The sequence below is a fragment of the Haliaeetus leucocephalus genome, unplaced genomic scaffold, assembly GCF_000737465.1.
Source record: "Haliaeetus leucocephalus isolate CR32 unplaced genomic scaffold, Haliaeetus_leucocephalus-4.0 Scaffold1, whole genome shotgun sequence".
Classification (NCBI taxonomy): Eukaryota; Metazoa; Chordata; class Aves; order Accipitriformes; family Accipitridae; genus Haliaeetus; species Haliaeetus leucocephalus.
In genome coordinates, this window is record NW_010972437.1 from 13,303,495 (window position 1) to 13,331,288 (window position 27,794).

Here is a 27,794-nt window from a genome sequence, read left to right on the forward strand (position 1 = left end):
CTCAGCATCTCACAAAACACAGGGCTACTATTTTTATGCCAAGAAATAGCTCCCAGACTTGACATCTTGCAAGCTCACAATTTTTTTTTTTTTTTTAAATAAAAAAAAAAGCCTCAGCTCTTCACTACTTTAATTGCAGGTATTAGGCCCCTGTAACTGGATCCACAGTCTACATTTGTAGCTATGGATCCTTTACAACAGAGGGGTAGAGTTGGACTTTAGAGATCCTCAAGATTTAGCATGCTGAATAGGAAAATGCCTCACCTAAGTCTTGCAAAGTCCTGTAAGCAGGAAGGGGTGTGAATCCCAACCAGCTCAATGTCTTGGGCAATTTATTTTGCTCTTTTTCCAGTTAGGACTGTGCCAAGGAAAGGCAACCACAGTTTCCTTGGCCGCAGAACTGAACAGGGGTGACTGCTGAAGAAAGCAGCATGAGGAAGAGGATTTTCTGCCCTCCTTCCTAGTTTATATTGCAAGAGTTCACTTCTCCCAGAGGAAGGCCCTGTTTCCATTCCCTCCTCTGCCTGAGATGACCGAACTCTTCCTGCTGTCAGCACTTAAAGCCACATTCCCCATTTTCCTGGGATATTTTTCTTACAGATCTTTGTGAAAACTGGAGCCCCCAAGGGTTCTCAAACAGAGCACCTTAAAGGTGAAGGAACTGAAAAATCTTAGTCATTTCTGAAAGTTTTAATAGTTCTTTTGTTCTTTCTGGTTTACATGTTAAAAACGAAATATTTTTTTTTACTAGTAGTGATATTGGAGGAATAGATATATCTCTTACGTTTATAAAGAATGCATGTGTATTTCATACATAGTTTGTATCATGCCAATATAAAGGACAGATCTTATAGAATCAGCCTTGTCCGTGATGGGGGATATATATCGGCAAATATTTACTTTGCATGGGAAACTGCAAGCTCTACTCTGTTCTGCAGCAGTAGGAAGTCTTGTATGATTGCTGGCATTCTTGAGAGGGGATTCCAAAACAACTTGGCATCCTGCCCAACAATGTAATGGGCATGTGGATGGAGGCTGGTTAGGGCATGCTCCATGCACTGAACAACCGGTGAAATGTCCTCGTTAAGACACATCTTGGACAGCTTTTGTTTCTTTGCTGCATCTGTAAAGCTCAAAAAAAGAAGATCATTTAGTGACAGCCAGGCAAGGTGACTTTTAACTCTTCCCCTGCACTGATCTGTACAATTTCACTAAGGAACTGGTATTTCTTCTTTCTGCCTACACAAGAATTTGTAGCAGTTTCTGAGGACCAAGTCCCTGCCCGTAATGACCTTGTGATATCCTTGACCCCAAAAGCAGCCTAGTTACCCTTAATTGTGGAACAGTCATGGCAAAACTGGGCCTGTATGGTCTGAGGATAGGCAATCAGCATTGACAGTAGCTCAGAATAAACATAACTATATAAGAGGCAAAGGGAAACTGAAGTGCTGTAGTTGTAAATGAGTCTCTTGTAATGAGGAAACTGCTTTGTGGAAAGTCATGAAACACAATTATAAAGAAAAAAATCGAGGGACAAGAAAGTCCAAGGATCGAAAGACAAGCAGCCCCTGTTCAAGCAGGCTTAGCAAGTGTCTGTCAGACAGGTCCTGAGTGACTTCATCACGACTGGGGACAGCAGAAGCAAAGGGAATTGATCCCTATTTGATTACTAAACAAATAAACAATAATGACAGAAAAACACATCAAGCACATCGATTACATTATCAGATAAAAGTTTTTCTGTTTGGGAGTTTGCTCAAAAGCTTCATGCCAACACGAATAATTAATCATCAACTGAGATTTGAATAAAGCTTCTCAGAACAAGTCTTTAGTGCAGATAGTCATACTGTGATACAGATGCATTTGAAAAGTAACTTTTCCCATCACAGTCTTTCCAAAAAGTCAGAATGATTAGAAGATATAAAGCTACTTTGCAAAGCTTTCTCAGCAAGAAATGCATTGCTTCTTTTGATACAAATGTCTGGAAATTGCCTCACCTTTCTGAAAATAGTCCTCTCCATATTGCATTTTAATATCAGGGGGAAGCTTATTCCAAATAACCTCCTTCTCTTTCATAATTTTTGTTGGATTGGATAATGCTGTTTTGAACAGTCCAGGTTGAATGCAACAAACCTTAACTCCAAAAGCTTTCATATCTCTCCTGTAAAGACAGCCCAATGATTTAATCACATTACACATTATTAATACTTTGGGATTTTTTGCTGTACTAACACTTTTATTTCTGTCTTTACATGGCACACCAGCACACAAATACTGTGAAGGTTTGTTCATGGTTGTGAACTTTCAGATTGTTATCCCTAAATGAAAGAGGGATGAACTCTCATACCTGCTTCACAGAGTGAGAACACGCATGGGCAGTGACTGTGCAGTAGCTGGCAGAGTGTATTTCCCATCCTAGTTCACCTTGCAGTAGCTCATTAGTTATCTGATTTGTCTGTAAGACTGCCTGGCTGCCTAAATGCAAGAGGTTAGAGCCATTTTACATGTGTTAGGAAATCCTTCTCAACTTCTGGCTTATGCTCCAGATCGGTACAGTTCCTTCTGGCCCCACCTCATATCTGTCAGCCCTGTGTGGGTGTCCCAGTATCTAAAATGGCACTATATATTTAGGCACACAAATAGCTCCCTGTCTGTGTTACAAGAGGAAGCCATGGTGGTCCCCAGGATTAGTTTGCTACGTTCTCTAGATCTCTCTAATGATCAGGATAATAAAGAGAAGACACTTTGGAGAAGAAAGCTTAGACGAAAGTTACTATCATGCGATAACTCATGGTATGTATTTTTTCTGGATGGGCGGCTGCTGGAAGTTTCTAGTTGTACTTTTCAACTAGGAGAATTAGGTTCATATTGCAAAGACTTCTCAGTTCCCTTGAGTGGAGCTTCCTCTGCAATAAGGCCTCTGTGCACACTAAGGTAGGCTAGTTGTGAATCTGTAAGAGTACCAACTACACTGCAATAATACTTGAGGACAGCTTGCATGCCCAACAGGCTTTGTACCATTTCAAAAGTGGCATAATCTGTGTTGAGCAAAAGAACTTTTCAGAAGAATTAGTCCAAAGTGTCTAATGTTTTTCAATTTTATACCAAGTGCCAGGATTGTAAATCAGCTCCCAGTCTGCATGTGCCAGTTTTTAGTTAGTATATGAGCCTTAGGAAAAAAAACAGAGTGGTCTTTCCTCATAGTGAGTGTTATACCTTAAGCTGTCATTAAATCCTTCTACCCCAAACTTTGAAGCAAAATAGCCTCCACCACTGAATGCTAGGCGACCTCCAACACTGGATACATTTACTATCCTTCCCTTTGCTTTTTTTATCAAGGGAAGCATATTTATTGTAACATTTATGAGTCCAATTAAATTAACTTCAATTGGTTCTCTAAAGTGCTCAATATCCAGCCAGTCTGTAGGAGCTGATATCCCCATAATCCCAGCATTATTGACAAGTCCCCAAAGACCTGTAGGGAAAAAAAGAAGAAGAAAGTCAGGAAGCAAATTTTCATCTAATGTGTCAGATTAATTGAAGTGGGTGAGACTTCACAGAAAATCAGTGAGGGACCAAGAAGGCAATACAGATTTGGAGGAATTGCCTGAGAATGTCCTGCAGTATTCAGCCTTATTCTCAGTGTCCAGGTTTTATCACCATGCTTTCCATCACCCTTTGCGTAGTCTTCCCCCTGCCACAGCATTTTGGCTTTTTGTGGGGGAAAGGGCAGTAGACGAAGACCAGGTACGGCAAAGAGCAACTATATTGGGTGACAGGTACCAACTATATTGGTACAGGTAGATTGTCCTGAGACACAGGTAAGTGTGCCCTGGTTCTGAGATGGGTGAGGTGCCAGGACAATAAAGACCAGCTCTTGATAACAAAAAAAATTTTAAAATCCTTCTCAAAGGTTTGAAAACAAGATGGGAACTGTGTGACAGGGAAGGCTTTTGCTATTCTTTTTACCCCCACTGACATTTTTGTTGTAGCAGAGAACTTATGCCTCACATTGACTGACATGCCCCAGCTGGAAATGGGAAGGACTGGTTTTTTTTTTTAAATGAACAGCCAGCTCCAAAAAATGAGGTGGAGGCAAGGAAAAACCACTAGATTGATTTGAAAAACATTTCTGAGCCCTCAGAAGTGGGAGGGGAAAATACAGAAATGAAAAACCAGTTCTTCTCTTGTATCAGCTGTTAGAATTGTGTGAATGAATACTTTTGCTGGCCTGATCTTACTCATAGTTTTTCTTGGGGAAAAAATCACTTTTGGCCTGAAACCAAGCACAGTTTCAAATAAAAGCAATTTGGCAAGTTAAAAGCAATTTTATGAAGAGATGAAAGGTTGAATGGAGATTGGAATTTAGCATGAAGTATAATTGGTACTATGGCACATCATAATAGACCAGATTTAAGACTCAAAGTTAGCAGAATTCAGCCCATAGGATCTTGGGCCTTTGTAAACTACTGCGATACCACTTTTACTGAAACCAATTAGCATCAGTAACAGCAGCAGCATCTTGTACTGCACAACTTGCTGGGTCAGAGATAAGGGATTTTTCTATTTTTCAGATGGTCTGCAAGCAATATTCCAAAATATATTCAGATTTATTCAATAAAGTTCATATGTAATTTTTGCTTTTGATAGAATGAGCGATTACTTACAGATCATTTACTATATGTATTCAATTCTTAAAATAAAAACTCTTTAAACTTGCTAAGTGGAATTTATTTAATTTGTTCCCTAGCTGGGTAACAGCATGGGAGGTGCTGAGCACTCGTGCCATAACCCAGATAAGCATGTGAGTGCAAACAGTCCCAACGAAGGTTCCAGGGACTGGATTCCTGTTCTGACAATGATGTATTGATAAGCCTGACTTTTTGAGCACATTCCCAAATAGTTACCTACCACTAACTAGATGTATAAAACATCCCTCTAGTGAGATCTTCTTCCATGTTTCTGGAAGGGGACAAGACATGCACACACACTTGTCAACTGTCAGTTAAATTAAGCTGTGAACGTAGCATGGTGTTTTTAGGAAAACTGCTGCTTTTTTTTTTTTTAAAGACAGATATCCTGGCACTCACCTTCTGACTGAACTTCAGCTTTGACCCTTGCAGCCACTTTTTTAATACTGTCTGAATCTCTCACATCTAGCAGCACTGTCTGAAGCTGCTTCGAGGTCACAGCTTTTAACTCTTTGGCTCCTGTTTCAGTCAGACAGCTGGCAAAAACACGGAATCCCTTTTTATCAAAAACCTTTGCTGCCATATTTCCAAATCCTGTGTCACATCCAGTGATGAATATGTATTTTCCGGTAAGATTCGTAACCCTCATCCTCCTTCTTGCCCTCCAATGCCACCACAGAGAGATGATGCCAAGAAAGAATAATACGTAGTAAAGCATTTTTTACTGAAGTCTTCTGGACACGTTCTCCTGAAATGAAAAAAAAAAAAAAGGTGCTAGTTTTTCAGGGATTGCTAGTTAGTTGTTTTTCTTCTTTTTTTTCTTGAGTTGGCTAACTGCAACTATTCAGAGAAGCAGGCACAATTCAGAGCAGTGGCCTCCTTGTGCTAAAACAAACAAAGTCCTTCCTTGAGCAGAAATGAGAACTGGAGATTGTAATAAGTGTACAAAGAATAATGCTGTCCATATTAGGTTACTGCTGCCAGGTCAGTAAGCTCCCATTGAACATATCTGGGAGAAATGCTGACTAGAAAAGTCTAGCAAAAATTAAATGGAAACCAGAAAAAAAAAAAAGAATGGAAACCAACAGAAATGTCTGAACTTAGTGTCAGTTCAGAGAAAATTAAAGAGTGAGACTGGAGCCAGCTGGCAACAAACGGTCAAGCAAGATCAGCAGGACCCAGAACCTTTCTTGTTACTGTGGACATGTACGCAATGCTAGCCACGAAAAATTATTTACTTTATTTTACTAAAACCTTTGGTTGCCAGCGCCAGACTCTCAAGAAAGAGAGTAGCAATTACTGCCTCCTTGCCTCTCAAGAAATACATCCCCATCAGCTAGGCTGTGGGAGTGTGCACGTGATGGTCCCTGAGCACAGGAAGGAGGGTGCAGGTTGGAACACTTTGCCTGCCGGAGTGAAGCTCAGGCAGTGTGACAACATCAGTACTGCAAAATATGTTTGGAAAGAGCCTGCATATCTGGGATTATACTCCAATTGACTTAATAGTGCACTTGTAAGTAACTATTGATGATGGATGAAATTCCGCTTAGAGAAAACAATTCAGTTATACTTCTTCATGAGTGCTCATGGTCCAGAAAACAGGAGATGCTTAATGCAATCGACTAAAAAAATAATTTTAACTAGATGTAAAGGAGTACAGACCTTTTTAGAGATTGCTTACAGACAATCCGTCTCTGCAGGGCAAGATGCAATGAGTTGCATTTACTATGGTCAAATTCTCCTCTGGCAAAACCTAATTTAGAAGGAAATTGCAAACACCTGACATGTTTTTAAGTATCGTAATAGGAACAGGAATACTGCTTTTATTTTCTGCACGTAGAACTGCTTTCTGCTCTGACATGGGAGGTTCAATATATCTCCATTTTTATCGCAAGCCCCGTGGCTGCTCATGGTGCTTGTTTACATAAATATGTGTGCTGGTGAAATGCAGCTTCTTGTGCTGGCTGGAAGTTAACCCGGGTGTTGCAAAAGTTGCAATGCAGAGATGCTAGTTTTTGTTGCTTAACTTCCTCTGCAGCATCAGTAGTGAAGAAAGTATGAAGAAGTGATTAGGTAACCGCCTCCCCTGTGTAGTATTTCAAACTTCCTTTAAGACAAGGAAATTTTTCTCTCTGCATATGTATGCACGCACAGCAGACCCAGCACAGCGGCCGGCTTTCCTTCTCTTGCAACCCTTATTAAAGTTACCATTCTCTTTATAATATCCCTTGCTCTGCTCGGAGCTGCCATATTCCTTCGCAGCCTTCCTTCGCCTGCAGCTGACTAGCAGCCTGGGCAGTCCCTGGCTGTTACGCCTGAGAGCCAGAGCCAGCCTGGCTGGCGGCGGCTGTGTGGAGACATGCCCTCCTTGGCACAGAGGCACCGTTTCCCTGCCGCTCCCGTCCTCCCACACCTCCCTGCCCCTGGAGCTCAGCCATGCCGGACACCCGCACCTCGCGTGTGTGAAGCCTGTGCAGGCTCCGGCCACGGCGGCAAACCAGGGGGCCCAGGGACGGAGGTTGGAGAAGAGTCCCTCCAGAGAAAAGGGGGAGGCAGAACTGTGTTTCATCACGCCCTACGTCAACTATAAAGTAGATACAAAGCATAACTAGTCAATGAGCAGAAACAAAACGGAGTTTTGGCCTGATCTGCAACCTCGTCAATAAATAAAAATAAAAGCCAACCTAGCTAGACTGAGGGAAAAGGCCTGTTTTTGCCATGGCAACAGGCACGTCTACAAACATGGGCCTTAGACGATCAGGTTAACTTCTGGTCCCTGTGATCCTTAATCAATGGGTCGGTGGGACTTTATATCAAATTAATAAAGTGCTGAAATTACAAGGTTTTCAGTTAGACGGCTTTGTACAGGCTGTGTTTCCAACTCCAGCCTGCCAGGGAGACTGACAGGTCCAGTGCCTGCCCACAGCTTTGCAATGTAAAGATCTACCTCCAATTTTTTTATAGGGGCCACAAACCAAAAAAGGAAAAAAGCAAAGGGCTCATCAAGAAAAAAAATGTATTTCTCCCTGGTTTCCAGGAGGGAGAGTGATAAGCAGCATTCAGTCAGAAGCCCCAAAGGCATTTGAGTGGTGGCACTGAAGAGTGTTTGGGAAAGGGAGCGGAGGCGCAGGGGACAGGCAGGCTCATGGGGACGTGCCACCTCCTGACAGGAACAGGCGAGGTGACCTGGGGCCGGTTGCCCAGAGGGTAGGGCAGGCACTCTCAGAGAAGTCTTTTTGAAGGGATTTTTTTTTTTTTTTTTTAATTTTAACAAGGTGAGTCACTTTATTTTAATATGAATGTTATAGTTTGCATTTAAAGTTTACTGGCTTGGTCTGTTTTGTTTTTTAGAAGTGTTGTTGCTACCTCTGCTATTTTTATTTGCACCAGTGTTTGGAATGGAGAAAAAAAGTCCGTACCAGCTTCTAGACTTGGGTAGGATCAACAGGATAAGTGAGTGCATGTCCTGCTTCTGGTATTTTCCAAGAGCAGATGGTGAGAGGCTAACTATAGAAACAATGCGAGTTACTAGAGGTTAAGTCCCTTGCTGCCTACCTCCTGGCCTCCCTGCTGGACCCACTCCAGATGGTATTTTGCAGTTTCAGTACAGCATATTTTTGTGACCAAGAAATAAATACACCATGACTTCCTGTCTCTGATCATGATTTAGACCAGGGGAGAAGAAACAACTTTGTTTCTTTCTTTGTGCTAGCCTCCCACCTGGAGGTATCCTCTCCCAATAATCACCGACTTGGACTTTTTACTTTCCATAACAAGAGAAAGTCATGTTCACAGAAACACCCCCTCTGTGCTTGGAGGTACTTTCCTTATTTCACTGTAAGGAAAGTATCTCCTATTCCCCATTTCAGTATGAAGAAATGTAGTTTGATTGCCAAAAAAAAAAAAAAAAAGGAAATTGACTTCTCATCGACAAACAGCTTTTTGCTTGCAGCAAAAATGATAAAACTCAGCCATCCAAAGAGGAAGTCTTGCTCTTAGGTGCAAAAAGGAGGCTTCCATGTAGAACACTTGCTAAAGATCTTTGGAAAGGACAGTAACTTTCAAAATCATGCTGCATTGAAGGAAATAATGTACATACGCACCTCATGGGATTGACATAATTCCATTTTTAATAGCATAAATCACAAATCACTAAGCTCAGTGTAAAATTCACTTTGCATTGTACAAAGTGAATACTAAGTCATGTTTGTGTAACTGCTGTGGTGCCAAGAAAAGAAGAAGACACAGCATGTGGGTACTTGCCAGCCTGACTAACTGTGAGTGCGTGGTGACCTTCCCTGCAGCTTCCCACTCCTCCAGTCTCTGTCCTGATCAGAGTGTCACAGAGGACGTTGTTCTCTTCCAGCCCAATTTTGTTGGTTTTGTCCTCTAGATACCTTTATAACTGTGATAATTTTTTTAGATGAATTTCATAAAGAGTATTTAACAAGTGACACTCCAAGAACAGATGTAGAAGTCATCTGTCTATTAATTCAAGCTGCAAACTGTACCTGCTTTATTTCAATGTCCCTTACCTTACCTCAAGGTACCAAAAGAGAGCTGTAACTTGCTTTTATTTAGAGTTCACTTTACTTTCACCTTCATACTATTCAGGTGAAAAAATTGAGCTAGCATGTGGAGCAAAATAACAAAAAAAATTTCAAAAACTGGGAGAAATAAAGAAGCGAACAAAGTGTTTTCCTTTGTTTTTCAAAGGAGCAGAGGACAGGAAGATAAAGCATCATGCAGAAGCAGAAGTGTACTACAATACTGAGATCTGCCTTACACTTCTGACACTCCGAGGTGCTATCACTGTAAGTGGCACAATTAAGATGGAGATTATACTCAAGTGAAATATCCAGGGTCTGGCTTCTTGGGCCCGGAGCCACTGTATGCTAGTTACAGAAATAAATTTGGCTATGAATGGTTAAAAAATAAATTAATGAAGCGTAAGAGCTGTCTGCTCAATGCCTTCTGTCAGGCAAGAGAGTCCAGGCTGCTGTACTCGCATACAGACTTTAGTGCAACACACAGCAACAAGCTGCTCATCTGGAGTCTCAGCCTGCAGTGGCAGACTGAGTCTATTCACCGGCTGGAAAACTGTGGCCACCTACTCCTCCATAGCTGTGAGCACTCAGTGCTAAATTTCTGGCTATCTTTAGAAAGCCTTGGAAGCATTTTATTTGATTGCTGCTACTAGCTGTTGGCCATACTGGAATAAAGATCAATAGGTTATAGACTACAGTTTAGAGCTGAGGAGTCCTGTGCCAAAACAGTGTGTGGGCTTTCATTTCTTACTGAGAAATTATCTGTACGAGAATAACTAAGATTAATTTTTATTCACTTCCTCTTATGAACTGCTGGAAAAAATCCAGAGAAGAGAGGATAACTTCATTTGGAATGGTAATATGCTGGAATAAACGGCTACTCAAATTGAGGGAAGAAGCAGTTATTTTACTGTGTTTGGCTCAATGAATTGTGATCTTTTTCTTCCTGTGCAAAGAGGTATTAAAATGACATGAGCTGTAAGCAAAATGTTTCCCTTCAACTCAGACCACAACTGAGGGGAATTTTCCTGACAGTACATCTTTCATGAACTAAATAGTATCTATAGCCTACCAAAAATCAGAGATTTTGCATGTGTCCCCTATGGGAATTCAGGGATGGGAGCATCTCTTCTCAGTCTCCTTGATTTACTGAAGTCCTGCTCTCTATTGTTTCAGTTCACTGGCTAATTCTTCATTCACTGAAGGGCTGAATCTAGCAACAGAAACTGAGTTTTCCCTTCCTAGGACATCAGAAGGAAACAAAGTACAAGAGGGCTTGAGGAGATGGAGTGGATTTGGCTAGTTTTTCCACTAGCAGCTGTAAGAGGGGAAGGTGACTCTGTGGGAGCGGGACCAAAACTGAGTGCGTTATGTTCTCCGCTTTGCTCTACACGGATGGATGATTTTTCAGCATAGATTCATTTTTATGGCCCATGTCATAAAGTCAGGTCAGAATTTATTAATCTTCAGGATTTTTTGTAAGGATGAGTTGAGAGAAGCGGAGGTTTAGAAGGGAGCAGAGCCCTTCAAAAAGGTTGGGGTAGTCTGTGATCTCAGCTCCAATTCATCACTGCCTTAATCTACTTCATTATCAGTGTGAAACAGGCTCTGCACACACTTTCTGAATGCTTAGATGAGCAAAGTCTTTAAGTGAAAAGACTTAAGTGATTTGTGTAAAGCTAAAATTATATTCTGTCTCTGGCAAGCCAAGCCTTGTCTGGAGATGCATGCTAAGTGTGAGCTGTGCTCAAGTACCTTGAAAAGCAAAGGCATTGCATGACCTTTGGCCACGTTGATCCTGAAGAAGCTGTCAGGGGAGAATGAAGCAAAGCAGAGTTTTGCTCCACCATATAATTTTTCTTCCAGCCTTTCCACTCCTGTGCCCTGCACTGCAAGTAACTTTTTTTTTTCCTTTGGCTCTGTGATGTGGTGGACAAGATGATTAGCACTGTGACATCTCAGATAGATAGTGTTATTCTCAAAGCTGTGCTGTGTACATTAGCATAGATGGAGACTTTTTGTTAAGAAAATGGGAGAAGGCACCAGGTTTGTATTTGGTTATGCTGTCACTGTGAACACAGTAATGATGCTAAACAAGAAAAATAGAGTTCCGCTCAGCTACATTTAATTGTGATGCACTTTTGTGCATGAGGCTTTATCATAGAAAATTTGAGAGCACAGAAGACTTGAGGGGAGCTGACAGTCACTAAGATTATGGCATTGCCTTTCTATCTTGTCCTATCAGTCAGGGCTCTCTGTAGTGAGAACTGGTTTCAGAGGGAAACTAAACCATGTTTGCCATTTCCCTCTAAACTCTGTGGTGACATTGGCTGAGGTCATAGCATTGTCCTCACTGATGTCCCTTATTGAAAAATCCATGGAGGACTCATCTCCAACGAGAATTCACTACTTACTACTCAGGAGCTTCCATGTTGTAAAATCTTCTTCTTAAAGGAAGACTGGCATAATATTAGAAGCCATGGGGAGAGGGACAAGCTATGGGTTAGAAAACAAAGCTTTTGAGCAAGTTTTTAGTCTGAATTTAGCTTAATCTCTGAACCAATTTTCATATTATTCAGCTGAAGTTGCTATTTACCGCAGGAACAGCAGTGTAACCGAATTATTGCATGGCTAATAAAGTAATTCTGTACTAATGCTGATAAAATAATGTTATAATAATCTCTTCCCGTACATTCATTGTGAGCTTTTTTTTTTTTTCCAGAGAACCGTCTGGTCTCCTCATGTATAATTGCTTTCCAAGTGCCCTGACTTGTGAGATTACATTAGTCAAATTTAAACCCTCCATTAGATGTCAATGAACTGTAACCATTATGACCGCATGGTTATTGACCCAGGTGCAAATAACCAATGCCTAATTTAAAGATTCAGTTCTGACAAATGGGTTAGAATAATGAAAACATGATGGGAAATGGTTGGGTGCTTCACTGACTAATTGAACAGGATCCTTGCAATTTATTCTATGATACAAGATTTTTCACAGCCACGGGTGAGTAACAAATCTATCATGTTTAATGTTTCAGAGTTAACTGATGAAACTTCCTGAACTGAAAGGTACCTGTATTTTTCCTTCAGAACAATTTACGCTAAATGCTAAATTCCCTTTGCACAGTTAGTGAGGTTTTTTTTTTTTTTAAATGGGACTGTTTGAAGAACAAGACATTCAAGTTCTATTTTGAAGCAAAATGAATTTCTGCATGTATGCTATCATTAATATCTGAGGAACCTAGTTTTAAAGAAAAATGAAGGATAGCGCTTTCAGGGCCAGTTTTCATTGTTGTTCCCCCCACCCCCCTTTATGTTAAATAAAGATCTGACCTGAATAAAGATGTGATTTGAAAAAGATTTCAAAGGGCTTTGGATCAGGTCCTAATGTTACTTCAGTCTATAGGATATGTTCCTTTGTTAGCATTTTCCAAGTATTACTTGTTTAAAGCTGGATTTTGAGTTCCTTAAAGATTTTTGTTTATCAAAAAATCCAGCATCCATACCTTAATTGGCTAGAGTAAAATGCTATTTCACTTAGTGCAGCTTCTGAGGTATTCTCTGCTTCTAGAGTTTGTACTTTGCACACACAGGCGTAGATGGGATGATCTAATCCCTTCTGTTACCTCTGATTTCTATTATCTAAATAATTTTTAATGCAGACATCAGCAACAGCATTTTTCAAGATGTTGTAAGTGATCCCCAGTTAAACATTCAGACCCTGAGGAAGGTTATTTTAATATTCTAATAGAGCATGCTAATCTGCTATACTAATCTGTTTAAGTCAGCTAATGAATGATGCCTGCTAGACAGGTTAGTATGTGGATAGTATTTGATGTGTTGAGCGTTAGAAAATACAGGAAAAATGTGTTACCTTTCAAAAATGTGGAACAGTCACAATTTTATTGGAAAAGTGACATCATTCCAGAAAGTTTAGCTCTAGCAAGTGTTTGTAACTAGAATCCTTATTCAAGTCTGTCAATCATTGGGGTTTTTTTCCACTTTTCCTATTATTTAAAACTGCATCAGCATTCAGGCTTAAAAAATCAGTTGCAAAATACATTTCATAGTGTTAAAATACAGTGTCAGAGCAAGTGCTGAAATGAGACTTCCCAGCATGATGTTCTTATACCGATTGATTTTTACCATGTTCCATTACAAAATCTTGTATAGATGTTATGATTGCAAAGTCAAATAATAAATAGCTGAAAGAGGACAGGCAGAGAGTGACTTTCCTTTGCTTTACTCTTGCCTTCTTCATCAATTTACAATATGACATTATCCCTTATCTTTCTGAAGCAGAAACGCAGGGGGGGTGCTTTTTAACCACTTCATAGCTTTTCACTGCGAGCCACATTCAGTAGTATGGTTCAAATGATTTATATCACTTAATTTAAATAGGTTTATACTTCCATGAAGTCGTGAAGTATTTTAAAGCTGCTGGAATGTGTGTGTAAATACCACCCTTAAAGTTTAGATCTATTCTGATAGCAGAGCAGGTAGGAACATCACTTCTTCACTCCGGCAGAACATGTTTTCATAATCCAGGTGACATTTCCAATTATACTAATTTCAGTGTAAAATCAGCAGCTTATCTCTTAGCTCAGCTTTCTTTATACAGTTCCATTACTTGTGTGCTAAACAGTGCAAAGCAGTCAGTACTAGATCTAGAAGCAAATGATGGCTTCATGTTTAAGGACAAACTGCTAGTAAAATTACCATTGTGGTGAACTTTATTTTTCAGAAAAAAAAATGAGTGTATGGTTGCAGTTGGTATCTTCTGGGTATTCCTAATTCAGCCAAAGATGCTTTAATCATTTGAATCAAAAATCTGAAAAGCTTTAACAAAGATACAAACATTGTGATTTGATTATTTTTCTCACACTGATGGCCGCCTTTGAAATGTATTAACTCTAACTGTGTCATTCCTAAAAACATATACTTAAGGTTAAAAAAACTGGCCAGCCTTAGGCCAATTGCATATTTAAGTTGTATTTTCCTTAGAATCATGTCACTGTGAAGGGCTCCCCAGTCTGTGCTACCACTGTCAAACTTCTTTGTAAATGGAGCAAATAGTCTGTGTTTTCAGACCTCCAGCTCCAACCTCACAACTGAATTGGCGTATAAAAAAACCCATTGTCTTGAGAACGCGATGACTGACAAAACTGCCAAAAATGAGCTGGCTGGTTTTTTTTTCTTAAGAAACTTCTGGAACTTTAGGATGATTTGAACCAACAGTTTTCAGAGATCTTCTGTTTGAGACTATTTCAATCAATCAGACACAGCAAAAGGCAGGAGGGAGGGAGCAGAATAAGCTCTGTGTTTTCACTGAAGAAGTAAGTGAAAATTTTTCCCCACTTGGGGAAAATTGTCACTCTCATCTTCAGTGAAAACACAATCTCAAGGGACTTAAAGCTGCCAGGAATCTATGCTTGCTCTTTTTGGGAGGCTACATTTATTTCAGTACAAACTGAATGTCACCTGGAATTTAAGCCCTTGTTAAATCCTCTTCCATATGCTTGATGCAAATACAGCTGAAGTGAAATTTAATGATTTGCAGATAGGTCCCATGTGAAACAGTGATATGTATATGATGCTTTCCTTTCTTTCTGGACAGAAGCAGGTGTTACATGCTTTCTCTGTTATGCAAAAGAGCAGAAAGAGAACTTGGAACTGTACTCATGGTAGAGACTTTAGCTAAAGAAGTACCATAACTTGTTCAGCCCATTTGCCATCTGTCTCAGAGAATGGAAAAATTATGATTCAAATTGTACCTTTTTTCACTGTATGTGGGGATGAGTTAAAAGCTCTTGTGATTTTATGTTGTAAGTGACTATTCTAGTCCTGGCCACACATTTTGCTATTGCAGTGGTGATTTGGCTTTACATATTTACTTAGCCAGGGAATTTTGGTCACAATTTAGGGGGTCACAGAATGTGAGGGGGTCAGAATTTACTGACCAGTGGGTGAATAAATTGTCTCTGCTCATCAGAAACTTTTAGGCAAGAAAAACTATATCCATAGAGTAGCAATCAATGAACCAATGTCCAAATGAATGGGTGTACTGAATAAAGTTCTGCAGAGGTCTGTCTTGCTTCTGGTATAATCCAGTAATATTGATAATGATGTGGATTACACAATGGAGAATATCCTTATTAAATTTGATCATGCCATAAAGGTAGGACAGACTGCAGATATGCTGAAGAACAGGACTAGAAGTCAAAATCCCCTTAACAAACAGGTAAAATGGGCCAAAGAATGTAAGGTGCTATTAAATATGGACAATAGCAGGCAGGATTAATCAACTGTAAAAATACAGTTTGGAAAGCAACTGGCTCTGTAGCAAACTGCTTGCAAAAAGTGAGTGCCTTTGGTGGATTACAAACTGAATGTGAATCAACGGAGTGATACTTCTGTTAAAAAACCAAATGTCATACTGGGTTTCATAAACAGGAATATGATCCATGAAACGTGAAATAATCCTTCTCCTTTGCTCAGTGTTTGTAAGACTGGTGCTGCGGTGCTGTAGTGCTATTATGCACTCATCACTTCAAGAAAGATGTGCTAGAATCCAGAGGAGACCAGTGGAAATTATCAGAGGTTTAGGAAGTACACCCTACCAAAGAAAATTGAATGGGTTGCTTTCTTCATCTGAAGAGGGAGACTTTCTAGTATTATTCAAATAAATACAGCCTACTTACAAAGTGGAAAGGAATGTTATGTTCCAGATCCTTGGTGGATTGCACTAGAACTAGGGGTTTAAATTATGACAGGTAAGATTCAGATTAGACATTAGGAAAAAAAAATATTTTAGCAATAAGGATAGCAAAGCACTAATTGCCTGGGGAGTTCTTTAGGCATCTTTGATAAGCATCAGTTAAAATGAAAGAAGAAAAACTGAACTTTACCTTGCTTAGAATTAATCAGGAGACTGGTCCTTCCAGCCTGATTTACTGATGATTCAGTGATGTGCCAAGAGATATACACATAAAATTCAGGAAAAGAGGATAAAAAGAGAGAAAGGTTTGGTTGGGAGTCAGCAGCTCTTGAAGGCCAGTTTGGAGGGAAAAGTGACAAAAATGAAAGACTGGGACTTTATGGGAAGTGAAATCATTAAAAGTGACACACACATCATGAACCACTGGACTAGCACCTATTATGCTGCTCCATTTCAATCTAGGAATGGGTGTATTTCCTTCATGCTCTGGTAATTTCAGAGCCAAGCTTCTTCTCAGCCCCTCCCACTGGTACGGAACTGCCCACCTGTAGCTAATCACACAGCTGTTGCCAGTATGAAGGATTTGGGTAGTTTTAATACCATTAGGAGAAAAGAAGTGGTTCCTTTAGAGGGCTAAATAGGTAAAGACTCAGCTGGCTTGGAAGTTAGGTGGTGTAACACAAATAATCTGTGGAAATGCATCTTTTACGCAGAAGACTTCTTGTGTTATTTGGGTAAAATTGTTAAAGCTTTGATACCTGAATGTGTTGTAATATGCTTAAAATGAGAGGTTGTGAGAGGTTTATACAGAAGTATAAACATACAAACGTTGATGCTTAATGACTGGAATAAGGTATTGTAACTACACTTTGGGATACGTTACATTAAACAAAGGTGTGGATGAGATGACTTTGGTTATGAAAGGGCATGTTTTGGGAAGGGTTTCTGCAGTACTTTTCTCCAGGTGCCATCTTGGGTGCCAGGCCTACCTGGCCAAAACTAGCACTACCTGCATATTTTGCTTTAACAAAAACGTGTTAACTTTGTCTCCTTATTTCTTCTCACGTACAACATCTGTTTGGCATGCCAATGTGACTAGTTAGGAATAAACCTGTTCAGAGGAGCAAGTCTGCTGGTTAACTCATCCCAGCCAGGAGCTGTGGGTGTGCAGCTGGCGGTGGTGATGCCGCAGATGTTGGTGTGGCCCTGGGGTCCCCCGCCACCCCGACTGTTCCCCTGTCATGGTCCTGCTGGCTGCTGCCAGCTGGGACGGGACAAGGCAGAGGCAGGTCTCCTCCTTATAACTGAGGCAGGATCTGTCATATTAATATCTCAGCCTATAACCTACGGATGTCACCTGCACAAAAGCAGTAGTTTATTTTAATAGAGCCATTAACGGGGACAGGGCTGTCTGCGGTGGGCTGCAAAGCCCTGCAGAGCGGCCCTCACTCGAGGCAGGAGGCATTAAAGCCTTGCACTTAGGGGTGAGTTGGGCATGCTTCTCTGAGGTGGTTTTCTGCTCTGTAGTTTCACTGTGTCTGGGACATCCATTCTGTTATAACTTGTGCTGTAATCAGTGGCATTGCCCTGGGATAATGAGGGCAAAACTGAGGTAAGCAGGAGTCTAACGTAATACTGTTGTATGTTTACAGACAAACATATGCTGATGCTCTTTCCTGCCCCCCCCATCTCTTCAGGACTTCTGATTTAAGTAACTAACCATCATGTCTGACCCTGTTGTTCTGCGTAGCATCAAGAGATTGGGAGAGGATAACTCTGCTTTTGACTTGGATGGCAAATGTAAGAAGTTTATTCATCAGTCACCTCCTTATTTTATAAAGCACATAAAATAGGTGGTGGGTGGTCTAAATGGAGCAAATAGTCTACAGAATACAAAGCAAATAGTCTGTGGAATAAATATAGAGTTTTATGGTACATGCTGTTATGGGTATGCTGCCTGCAAAACAACTTTTCTGTAAAAACTACTAACAATCCCTACTCATGGACAATCTTTACTTACCAGCCTACAAGTTCACGGTATCTACCTAGGTTTTTATACTCAGCATTTTGGTGTACAAGTAAAAGGCCTTTCCTGGGGGGGTGGGGTGGTGGTGGTGGTGGTGGTGGGTGGTGGTGGTGGTGGTGGGTGGTGGGAAAAGTTCTGTCTTCCACAGTTTCTAGAGCTGCTTTCAAGAAACACATATATCTGTAGTCATACTTATATTAGGCAGAATTCTTATGATCTATTGCTATGTGAAGCTCTGCATTCCTTCTCATCAGAGCTTTTCCTCTTTTCTTCCATTTTTCCTTTGCAATGTGCCCTGTTCCATTTTGCCAATTGAAACACAGCAAGAGTCAAGGAGAAACATGATGAGAAACTGCTGAATATTTTGAATTCTGTTTATAAGACTTGAGAAAAGCCAACAAAGAGAGGGGCATTTAATATTTATACTGAATGTAAGGTACAAAGGAAAGCAAAACAGTTGCACATAATGGAAGATAAATTGCAATATCTTGCAATGTACGTGCTCCTCGCATAGAGCAAAAAGGGTTCACAAAAGGATTCCAGCACTCGGATATCACCAGATACCCTAAGCATATGTACATTTTGTATTTGCAAATTACTTGACAGCTGTGGCCTAATCCTGGAAGTGTTTAAGCTTTCATTAAAAACAGTCTCCTAGGACCCAATGAAATGCTTCAGACCATGCATGAAATAGCCTGTGTTTTGAACATGGACCTTACTGGGATTTACAAATGTGGCATTCACTCCCAGTTTTACCTGCATCATCACAAAAATAGGTGTGCTCTGGTCAGCTCTGAACAAAATACAGCTTGAGGAGGAGGGATGCTTTTTTTTACCTTGGGATCTCTCTCTCTTTTTTCTTTTTTTTCTTTTAATTCATCATATGTATTGTTAGAACAATCAAGCTGGATAAAAACTACACAGTTTTACTTCGCTTGAAATACTTTATGACAGAGTACCTCCAGAAAACTGGAGACTTATATTGAAAGACAGTCACTCTCTCTTGGAACTATTCTTCACCAACAAAAAGAAATCAAAGCAAACCGTACTAGACTGAGTTACAGTGATTTCCCCCCCAGCCTAGACAACAGCTCAGGTTTAAGGCAGCCCAGCCTCAGTCTCTTTCATTCCATGGGAATGATTCCTCTACCTTTTGTTAAAACTTGTGGCATGCAGCAAAATTCTTCACATAACCACATATATAATGAAATTTCAGACAATAAACAAACTTTTTTCAAGACCTTATAACTGATTTTTAACGACAGCCCTCTTCAAGCCTCTCTCCCTGCTACATAGCAGCACAGCGTTTCAGCTATAACTTGATCTGTGGTGTCTGTTGTTATTTTTAAAATTTAGTAGTTACTGATTGATGCTAAGTCTGTATTTCAAATCTAGTATCATTTACTGTTTGGGTTTGGAATTTCCTTCCAATCTTTATCTGTCTTTATACATCTTTATAGGATATCTCATAAGACTGTGTCCATAACAGTAGAGTCTGAACACATGTGGAGTATTCAGTCTGAGCTTGAACTAAGCCTTGATTGTGGTTATCTTTGTAGAGATTGACTGATATCTGTAAACATAAAAGCAGCTGTTGCATTAGAAGACAATACATGTGCTTTTTTTGCTCTGACATTAGAAACTGAATAAGAGCTTCATGTGCAGAAGATGTTATGTTGCCACTTCCTGTCTCTCTGTGTTAGCTAGATAATTCCTTTGGTTTTAACCATCCTCATCAAATCTCTTTCATTTTGCTGGGATTATTCTAGATTAGATAATCTATTCAACAGATTCAAAGGTCTGTTTTTGTTAGGAACTTCAAATCTATTGTTATAGCTGGTAAGAAGATAGTGTAGGAAGTTATTCTTTGAATAGCTTGAATGTATTCTTAAAATCAAAGCTGGTATGCTAGATTCTGCAGATGATTTTAAAGTCTGCAGTGCAGCAGCAGCAACCTCAGCTCCGTGACTATGAAAGAAATCAATATGAATGTTTTCTGAAACTCTGCTCTCTCCCCAGTATATTGCTACCCCAGCACACTGCTCTGCATCCTGCTGGGATGAGCAGCCATCTACATGCTGAAGCAGTACAGATCTCCCCGCTCCCCTCCCCTGCTGTGTTTTGTTATAAAACTTCTCACTTGGGCTGCTAACTAAAGGCAGTTTCAATGCATGGGGCATTGTGGGCATATGTGGGGCATATTGGTGAAGAGCGGGGAGGAATGACAAGAAAAGGGAGTGAATAGGTTAAGAGGGTATGTCCTTCTACTTCAGGGACAGAAAACTATTCTTCTCTTCCAGCCACTTACTTAGAACTCCCAGATTGCCCAGATTTATCTAGCTGGTCTCAGGGGGTTGTTTTTTGTCTGCTAGTTTGTCTTACGTACTTGTGGCTTTTACTTTTTATGGGATTTTGGCAAAAGACTTTCTATTGGGACCAAAGCTATTCCTCTTTTCACAGTTGGGGTTTTTTTTTGGCCTATCAAATGAGTTTGTCTTTGGTTTCTCAGTTTCCTTGGAAATGCACTATGTTTTCTGCTTAATGTACTGAGCAGTTTGTTGAACTTGCTTTAAAACCTTACTGGCATTCTGCTGATTGATCTAATCTCCAGTGAGGTTTGTTTCAATAAGCATCTTTTGTACTTATTAGTAAGAATTAGCCCTCTCTGGATCAACCCTTAAACACCACATCAGTAGGTGTAGTTAAGAGCCAGCTTTAGTTGGGAGCATTTTGAGTACAATTTTTCATCACTTGAATCAAGTGTCAGACTTCCTCATGCTTAACTTCTACTGTGTTCTCACAATACCAGTAAAAACTTGAATTCTTGACAATGTTCTTCAGCTTTCCCTTGATGCTGTGCTTTTTTCAAATTATAAAATTTCTTTCTTAAATGCCTTAATTCCTCTTCCAAAATTTTTTGAGCATTCAAAGATTACTATAGCTTTTTTCTTTAGGGTTAATAAATTCTTTCATCTTCCCTACATTCTTTTCTTTTCTATAAAAATCATATTCTGTCCTCTTTTTCTACTTTTTCCTCTACTTGAGCAGTAGTGTGAACTGTTACTCATCTGTTTCTTTTTTTTTCAAATTAAGCATAGGTAACATAATTCCAAATTCTCCTCCTGCTTAAAAACTTCTGTCCTGCAAGAGCTGGCCCACAGCTCCTTGCATTCTTGAATAGCATTCATATACTCATTTCCCTCTTCAAGTTCATAGATTAGGGTTTCTTCACTTTTGAAGAATATTTATTTTGCTCTCTAAATTGATAAGACTCAGAAAGCTATTCCACCAGACTCTTTTGTTCCTCCCAGTAGCCAATTCCTTCATTCTTTTGCAAAACCCTTTGTGTTACCAGCCTGCAGAGGAAGCTTTCTCTAAACCTTAACTTTTCTGATAAACCCTGGAGAATCTTCTAGGACTGGTTTCAAACCACTACAGCTGTTACCAGCCACCAAACAGATGTTTCTTTTTCCTTTGCCACTGGCGATTCTTTGTAATAATAATTTTACAAATTAGAACCTTCCTGGAAAATGTCTGGATTCTTGGGACACACATATGTCCTTATCAAAAGAATCTTTTCTTTTTACCATCCCCAATTAACAAACAGAGCAGAATAAAACCAATAGAATCATTGTTAGCTAAAGCCAAATAAAGTTATCTTACTAACCCCCAAAAGGATATGTAATCAGCTGTTCCCTCAGTCCCAAACTCAGACTGCTTCCATCTAACATTGTTGCCTTGGGAAATGCAAAACCCTCAATATAATGGAAAAGCCTTCTTCCCTTGGGTAAGATGGAGGCAAAATTGTGGTTGCAGTGACTTCTTTGCACCTTCTATGAATTGTGATGCAAAGTTCCTCCTCTGTGCATGCTCAGTGTTGTGTCACTAGATGTGAAGAAAGGAAGGCACTGTTTGAAAAGCATACCATGGTTCTGAACCTGATGCTGAGCGGCCAAGTGCATCGTAAACGAGCAAGGTGCACACACCCAGTGCCTTAGATTACCCAATCTGTGCTGTATATATAGAACTAGCTCTTTATTCATTGTCATCTCAAGTGATGTACAGCAAATATTTTTACTTCAGCCCTTGTGATGACACTTCTTTTGGGGCCCCTGCCAACACAAGCTGTGCTTTACGTATGATGCGTTTAACAACATCTCTTGAAAGGGAGCTAAATCCAGACCTGTTCTGGTGACTAAGGAGTTGCCCTACAGCATAATTATATCTTGTAGTATAATTCCATTTTTCTAAGCTATGGTTCCTTAGAGGGTATCCCAAGAATAGACATCAGTGAGAAGTTCATCTTACCCTCCAGGGGCATAGCTGCCCCTCTACCACAGGATTTGCAGTCTCTTAAGTTGTTGGAAGACACGAGTGAAGAGCTACTGCTGCTCCTTTCAGGGAGCATGCATGGACTGCCAGTAGAATAGTATTCCTCAATGAGACAGCGTCCAAGAGAACTAGTTGAATACTAGCAAACAGTTTGCAATGAAAATGAGATGACTTTTGGCAAATGTCCTGAAAAACGTATTTAGTTAAAACCATTTTGTTATCTGGGGGATTGAAAATTTGAGACTACCTCTTCAATAGAGAGCAGGCATTAATTGATAGGAACTCACTAAGGCATTTTTGAACCCATGTCAGTTCATGTCCCTGGCTAGATATATCAGTGGGAATAAGATGCTTATAACTCAGGAATGATCAAGTTCCATGGGGTTCTAGGGTTTATGTTTCTCATGTCTACAGAAGATTATGTACTTTAACAATAATTATTAACTAGACTGTGCATTTATTTTCCCTAACAGGTAACAACTTCAAGAAATCAGAGTAAGTTGTGTACACAAATGGAACAATCAATATTTCTAGGAATATTTGAAGAAGTTAATGTCATCGGATCAAATTGACGCATTTATAGAATATATGGTATTTAATGAGAAGCTGTTCTCTAGGAGTTGAACTGCCTTATTTGATACAACTGACACAGGTAGACCAAAACAGTCCTAGCAACCTTTAAAAACATGGAGTAATGGCAACAAAATATGGTCTGTCTTCTGAAAATGTTTTTGATACTCGAATTTATCTTCAGTGCTTTTAGTTTGAAAAATGAGTTTTTCAGGAATTTTAATAAATCTTGATTGATTTCTCTTAAAGCTTAACTGTGAGACTTTAAAATAAAAGGAATTAGCTCACTTCATTTGAGCTCAGATATTAACATTTAAACATAAAATTCTAGATAGTTAAAAGCTGAAATTATTTAAGGACCTTGACCTTCAGCTATAATCTGAGATTTGAATGGGGTTAAGAGCCTCCCTCTTTCTAGGTCTTGGGACAACTCTATAGCAGACTGGACATCCTAATGGGTGCTGTAATTTGTGCCAGCTCTTTCTGACACAGTGTACACAGTCTGAGAAGTACTAGAATGAGGAAGCAAGAGCATCTATTAATTTTTGTCTTTGTCAGGTTGCCCACCTTAGAGAGCACCAGCCCAGTATTCAAGGTGTACCATGGTCCTCGCACATGTCTTGAAACCCAGGTTGTCTGACTTTCATACGTAACACACGTATGCTCCTACCTACTACACATACAAAGCATCCTTCAGCTTTCTAGGATCTGGTTTCTGAAAACTGTTCATGACAAATATAGCTTGAATTCATTTGTTTCATTTAAAAAAAAAAAAAATCCAAATTGAAAATCCCTACTCCATCACTGAATGTACACAAATGATGATTACTTGCTATAGTATGGATCTCATCCATAATGGTGCAACTAGTCCTTTAGATTTTAACTGATCATACAGAATAGCAACACATAATGCGAGCACTGAAAAAAACCTGTATGGTAGGGTGAGAGATTCTACTGCCACTATAGACATATGAATATACAGGCAATATAAGAGAGGATGGGAACAGGACCTTTCTCTGTCTTAAAGAAAGGATTAGCCAACAATTTGGACGGTAGGTTTTTCTCTAACTGACCTCAAAGAACGCACAATCCACATTATAGCAACAGTGTATTGAAGAGCTGCTTATGAAACAAAGTGTAAGCCTTCAGATCATTTTAACCTAACATCCATTCTAGTCCCTGTCAAAAATTTAAAAGAACCATCAAATCACTGGTTCCAAAGAGATCTGAAAGAAACAGCTTGTCTCTTAAAATTCTGGGCAAAATGTCTCAAATAAAATGTAATTTCAGAGAAGTAACCAAGAGAATAAAAGAATTAATGTAAAATCTTATCCTTTTTGCTAGGAATTTCTATACATATGAAGAACCTTTTCTAGAGAAGAAAAGTGAAAAGTGAGTTAAGTTCAATTCTGTGTACTATCTTTGCATATAGAACAAAATATGTAGTAAAATACAAATTTATAACTTCATGTTTTCTGTTCTTGAAGGTCATCAGAAAAGAAAGAAAACAGTATTCGTGTTGGCTTCTTTCAGCTGGTAATGAAAGCAATGGCTATAAATATTTTATGTGCATTGTGCTGCAGAATAAGTGATGGTTGTTTTGGGGAATAGCTGTGACTAAGCCAAACTTTTAAGGATTAAACCATTTGGCATGAAATCCTGCCATTAAAGTCAATGGGAATTTAATAGAACCCTTTGTCATTTTGTCAGCTTGGTATCGATTATCGTATTTTTGTCATAATTGACTATTAAACACATTATATTGAACCTACAGGTAGATATGGGGAAAAGAGTTAAGATGCACAGCAGGATCTAGGTGACCTTGGTTCATTCTTATTTCTGACAAAAATTTTCTGTGTGATATTTGGCAGATAATTTAGCTCCCTTGTAATTGCTCCATGGGTATTAGAAGATTTGGTAACTATAGAAACTTGGGAATGCACAATACTGTATGGTATGTCTAGCTTTTGATGGGTCTTGGAATCCCATAGAGTGCATCTACATTCTAAAATTAATGTAGTAGAGAGAGCTTCAACCTAGCAGCATGCAGCTAAGAGGTTTCATTACTTCTGTTTTGCATGTAGTCTAGGCAATTATCCTGTAATGTGTCCAAACTAATATGGTTCTGACTGTAGTACTGGGCTACTGCAGTTACATCCATGTGGCTTGTACTCTACCTGGCTAAGTATCTCAACTCTTGGGTGGAGAGAACAGTCTGTCCACACAGAGGGCTATATCTGTCAAGCAGAGGGGTTTGCATTCTGTACTCTATTTTGCACAGATGTTTAACTCCTGAAGTGCAGTTGGTAAACACAGTATGTTTGCATCAGATGTGCTGAGAGATTAGGTATCACATATCTGTGCATTTTCTGTCGGGTTCTTTTGTTTGTTTGTTTGTTTTAATCAAGGGAATTCCTAGACTTCTTAGGAGCAAGGTTTGCAAAACAGTGGTAGGGCTACAGTTTTCTTCTTACTTTTTTTTGTAGAAAGACGTTTTATTTATTTCTTTTATGTTAACCGATTTGTTTTTCCTTTTATCTTGTCTCTGCCTTAATGTCCCTTTTCCATATGTGCTCCAAAATCCCACCCTTTCTTCTCTTAGACACATTATAGCACCTGCAGAACCTGGACAGGTTCTTCAGCAGGCTATGATTCCTCTTCACACTCTATTTCAAAATATATAGCATTTGATACTGATATTCTATATGGACAGTTTGATCTATATATTTACATGACTTCAACCTGAGAATCAGAATTTACACAATCATGACAAAGGTAATTTAAGTCACTGTATCTTAGCTGAGTCACCAGCTGCATGTGCGCATTGTCTTGGTCCATGCAAATGTAAGGTAATAGGACTTAGCTCAATCCTCTATTTACTGCATACTGTCGTATTTCTACACATTTCTCCCAGATTAAGAGCTCAGCCAACATGTTTTAGAGTATTAACTATGAGAACTTGCTCTGAGACCTTTAGTTGGCTTTCTACCACAGCACCCCAGACTTTTGAGAAATTGGCTAACTATTCAGAGGCTCTGCGTAATGCCCTAGGGCTTTTTCCTCCCTTCCCACTCCCTCCATCCCCACAGGAAATCTGCAAAGCAGACTATATATATGAATTATAATTACTATTCTTAATCTTTTAGCTAGTTTCTGGAATGATGATAATGTGGAATGATATCGAGCTATTAATGTTATATGATAATACATTCATTCACATGGTCAGATTCTGCTGTCAACTAAAAGGGAGCTCATAATAATTTATGAAGCTGTAATAATGGGTGCAATTAGATTAGGTTGCAGAGAGAGATTTGTCTTTTTTTCTGTATTGAAGATAACTCTGAAATTTAAAGAGAATGATTTCGTATCTGATCCACCTGATTAATGATTTATCAGTATACAACCAGCATGAAGACTGCCTCTCAGCAGAGACCATATTTTTTTCCTGTCTCTTTAGTTTCGATTTTCTTCACCTATGGAAATTTTAATGATGGCTGCTGGTAGTTTCTGTGCTATTGTTCATGGAGCAGCCCAGCCAGCTGTGTTGCTTGTGTTTGGTGCAATGGCAGACACATTTATTGAATATGACATTGAAATGCAAGAGCTTAAAGACCCAGGCAAGACATGTGTAAATAACACCATAGTGTGGATTAATGGTACTATTCACCAGAATGAAAAGAACGCCACAATAATATGTGGGTAAGTAGTAGATGCATTTGTTTCTTTTCCTTTGTTACTATGGCTTATCAGAGAATGTATTGCTAGTGAAGGTCCAGTTCAGCCTTTAAACTTTACATTTTCTATCCATAAGGTGGAAAAGGGGCATGGTTCTTGTTAGAGAGTCCTGTTTCTGAGCTGGAGATACTACCTGGAGGGAGAGAAGGTCAGCTTGGGTCTTGGTCTTTCAGCTATAGATGTCAGCAAGGATATTCATTGGTGATGATTTTTCTGATAACAGATATATCTGCTACACATCTGAGGTCATTAATCTTTCCTCTGATGACACTGTATGTAATAATGACTTCTGGTCATTCTGGTTAGGACTTGGGTACCTACAGGTGCCTGCTGACTTCTGAGCAAGTTCGCTAAACTTTAGTCATTGAAGAGAAATGAGCGCTTCTAGGATGCAATACATCTTAGCTTATGGGAGATGTCTAATGCAGGTCAGATGACCTGCCCTATAAGAGTGCCTGTTGCTTTCTGTTAATAAATGGAGTCTAGATGATTCATTCAGATACAGATATGTCAAAGCCAAATTTGAACCTGTAATCTTTCCTAAGGCTCGTTTTTCAGTGCATCATTCCAAGAGTTTTCTAATCTCTGAGTGACATTTAATTAGATATTTAATTAGAATTAAAAGTTACTTGTCTAAAGGTCTCAGAAATTCAAAGCACATGGGAAGTGATTCACATTCCCACATGCAGGTGACTGGGGCCAAATTATTTGCTCCAGGCTGTCCAAGCCAGCCCTCCGAGATGGGGCTGGCAGATAGAATACAGGATTTGCTACAGGCCTCTTTTATGGTGAAGGAGCAACTATGCACCAGGCAGGATACATTCATAGAATCACAGAATGGTTTGGCTTGGAAGGGATCTTAAAGATCATCTAGTTCCAACCCCCCTGCCATGGGCAGGGACACCTTCCACTAGACCAGGCTGCTCAAAGCCCCATCCAACCTGGCCTTGAACACTTCCAGGGATGGGGCATCCACAGCTTCTCTGGGCAACCTGTTCCAGTGCCTCACCACCCTCACAGTGAAGAACTTCCTTACATCTGATCTAAATCTACCCTCTTTCAGTTTAAAGCCACTACCCCTTGTCCTATCACTTCATGCCCTTGTAAAAAGTCCCTCTCCAGCTTTCCTGTAGGCCCCTTTTAGGTACTGGAAGGCTGCTACAGGGTGTCCC

The 27,794-nt window shown here is 39.7% G+C and overlaps 2 protein-coding genes across 3 annotated transcripts in view; one reads left to right on the forward strand and one right to left on the reverse strand.

Moving 5' to 3' along the window:
• Positions 1–896: 896 nt before the first annotated feature.
• On the reverse strand, positions 897–5,409 carry DHRS9 (dehydrogenase/reductase (SDR family) member 9). The gene is made up of 4 exons (XM_010567206.1): positions 5,091–5,409; positions 3,217–3,475; positions 1,998–2,161; positions 897–1,123 (listed from the first exon to the last, which is right to left on the reverse strand). The coding sequence occupies exons 1-4, from the start codon at positions 5,407–5,409 to the stop codon at positions 897–899; spliced, it is 969 nt and encodes a 322-aa protein (XP_010565508.1).
• Positions 5,410–17,683: 12,274 nt separating this feature from the next.
• Positions 17,684–27,794, forward strand: part of ABCB11 (ATP-binding cassette, sub-family B (MDR/TAP), member 11) — a 47,469-nt gene continuing 37,358 nt past the window's right edge. The window contains exons 1-5 of one of the 2 annotated variants that reach the window (XM_010567235.1): positions 17,684–17,759; positions 22,791–22,812; positions 24,232–24,279; positions 24,375–24,423; positions 26,345–26,586. In XM_010567235.1, the coding sequence (XP_010565537.1) occupies positions 17,684–17,759; positions 22,791–22,812; positions 24,232–24,279; positions 24,375–24,423; positions 26,345–26,586 (437 nt within the window). The other variant, XM_010567244.1, reaches the window with a different exon arrangement.

Excerpts from the sequence above, each read along its gene's own strand:
- DHRS9 (XM_010567206.1), bottom strand. The coding sequence starts at position 5,409 with ATGCTTTACTACGTATTATTCTTTCTTGGCATCATCTCTCTGTGGTGG. Across the intron at positions 3,476-5,090 it reads AGCTGAAGTTCAGTCAGAAG|GTCTTTGGGGACTTGTCAAT; the intron begins GTGAGTGCCAGG and ends TTTTCCCTACAG. Across the intron at positions 2,162-3,216 it reads GGATTTAATGACAGCTTAAG|GAGAGATATGAAAGCTTTTG; the intron begins GTATAACACTCA and ends CTGTCTTTACAG.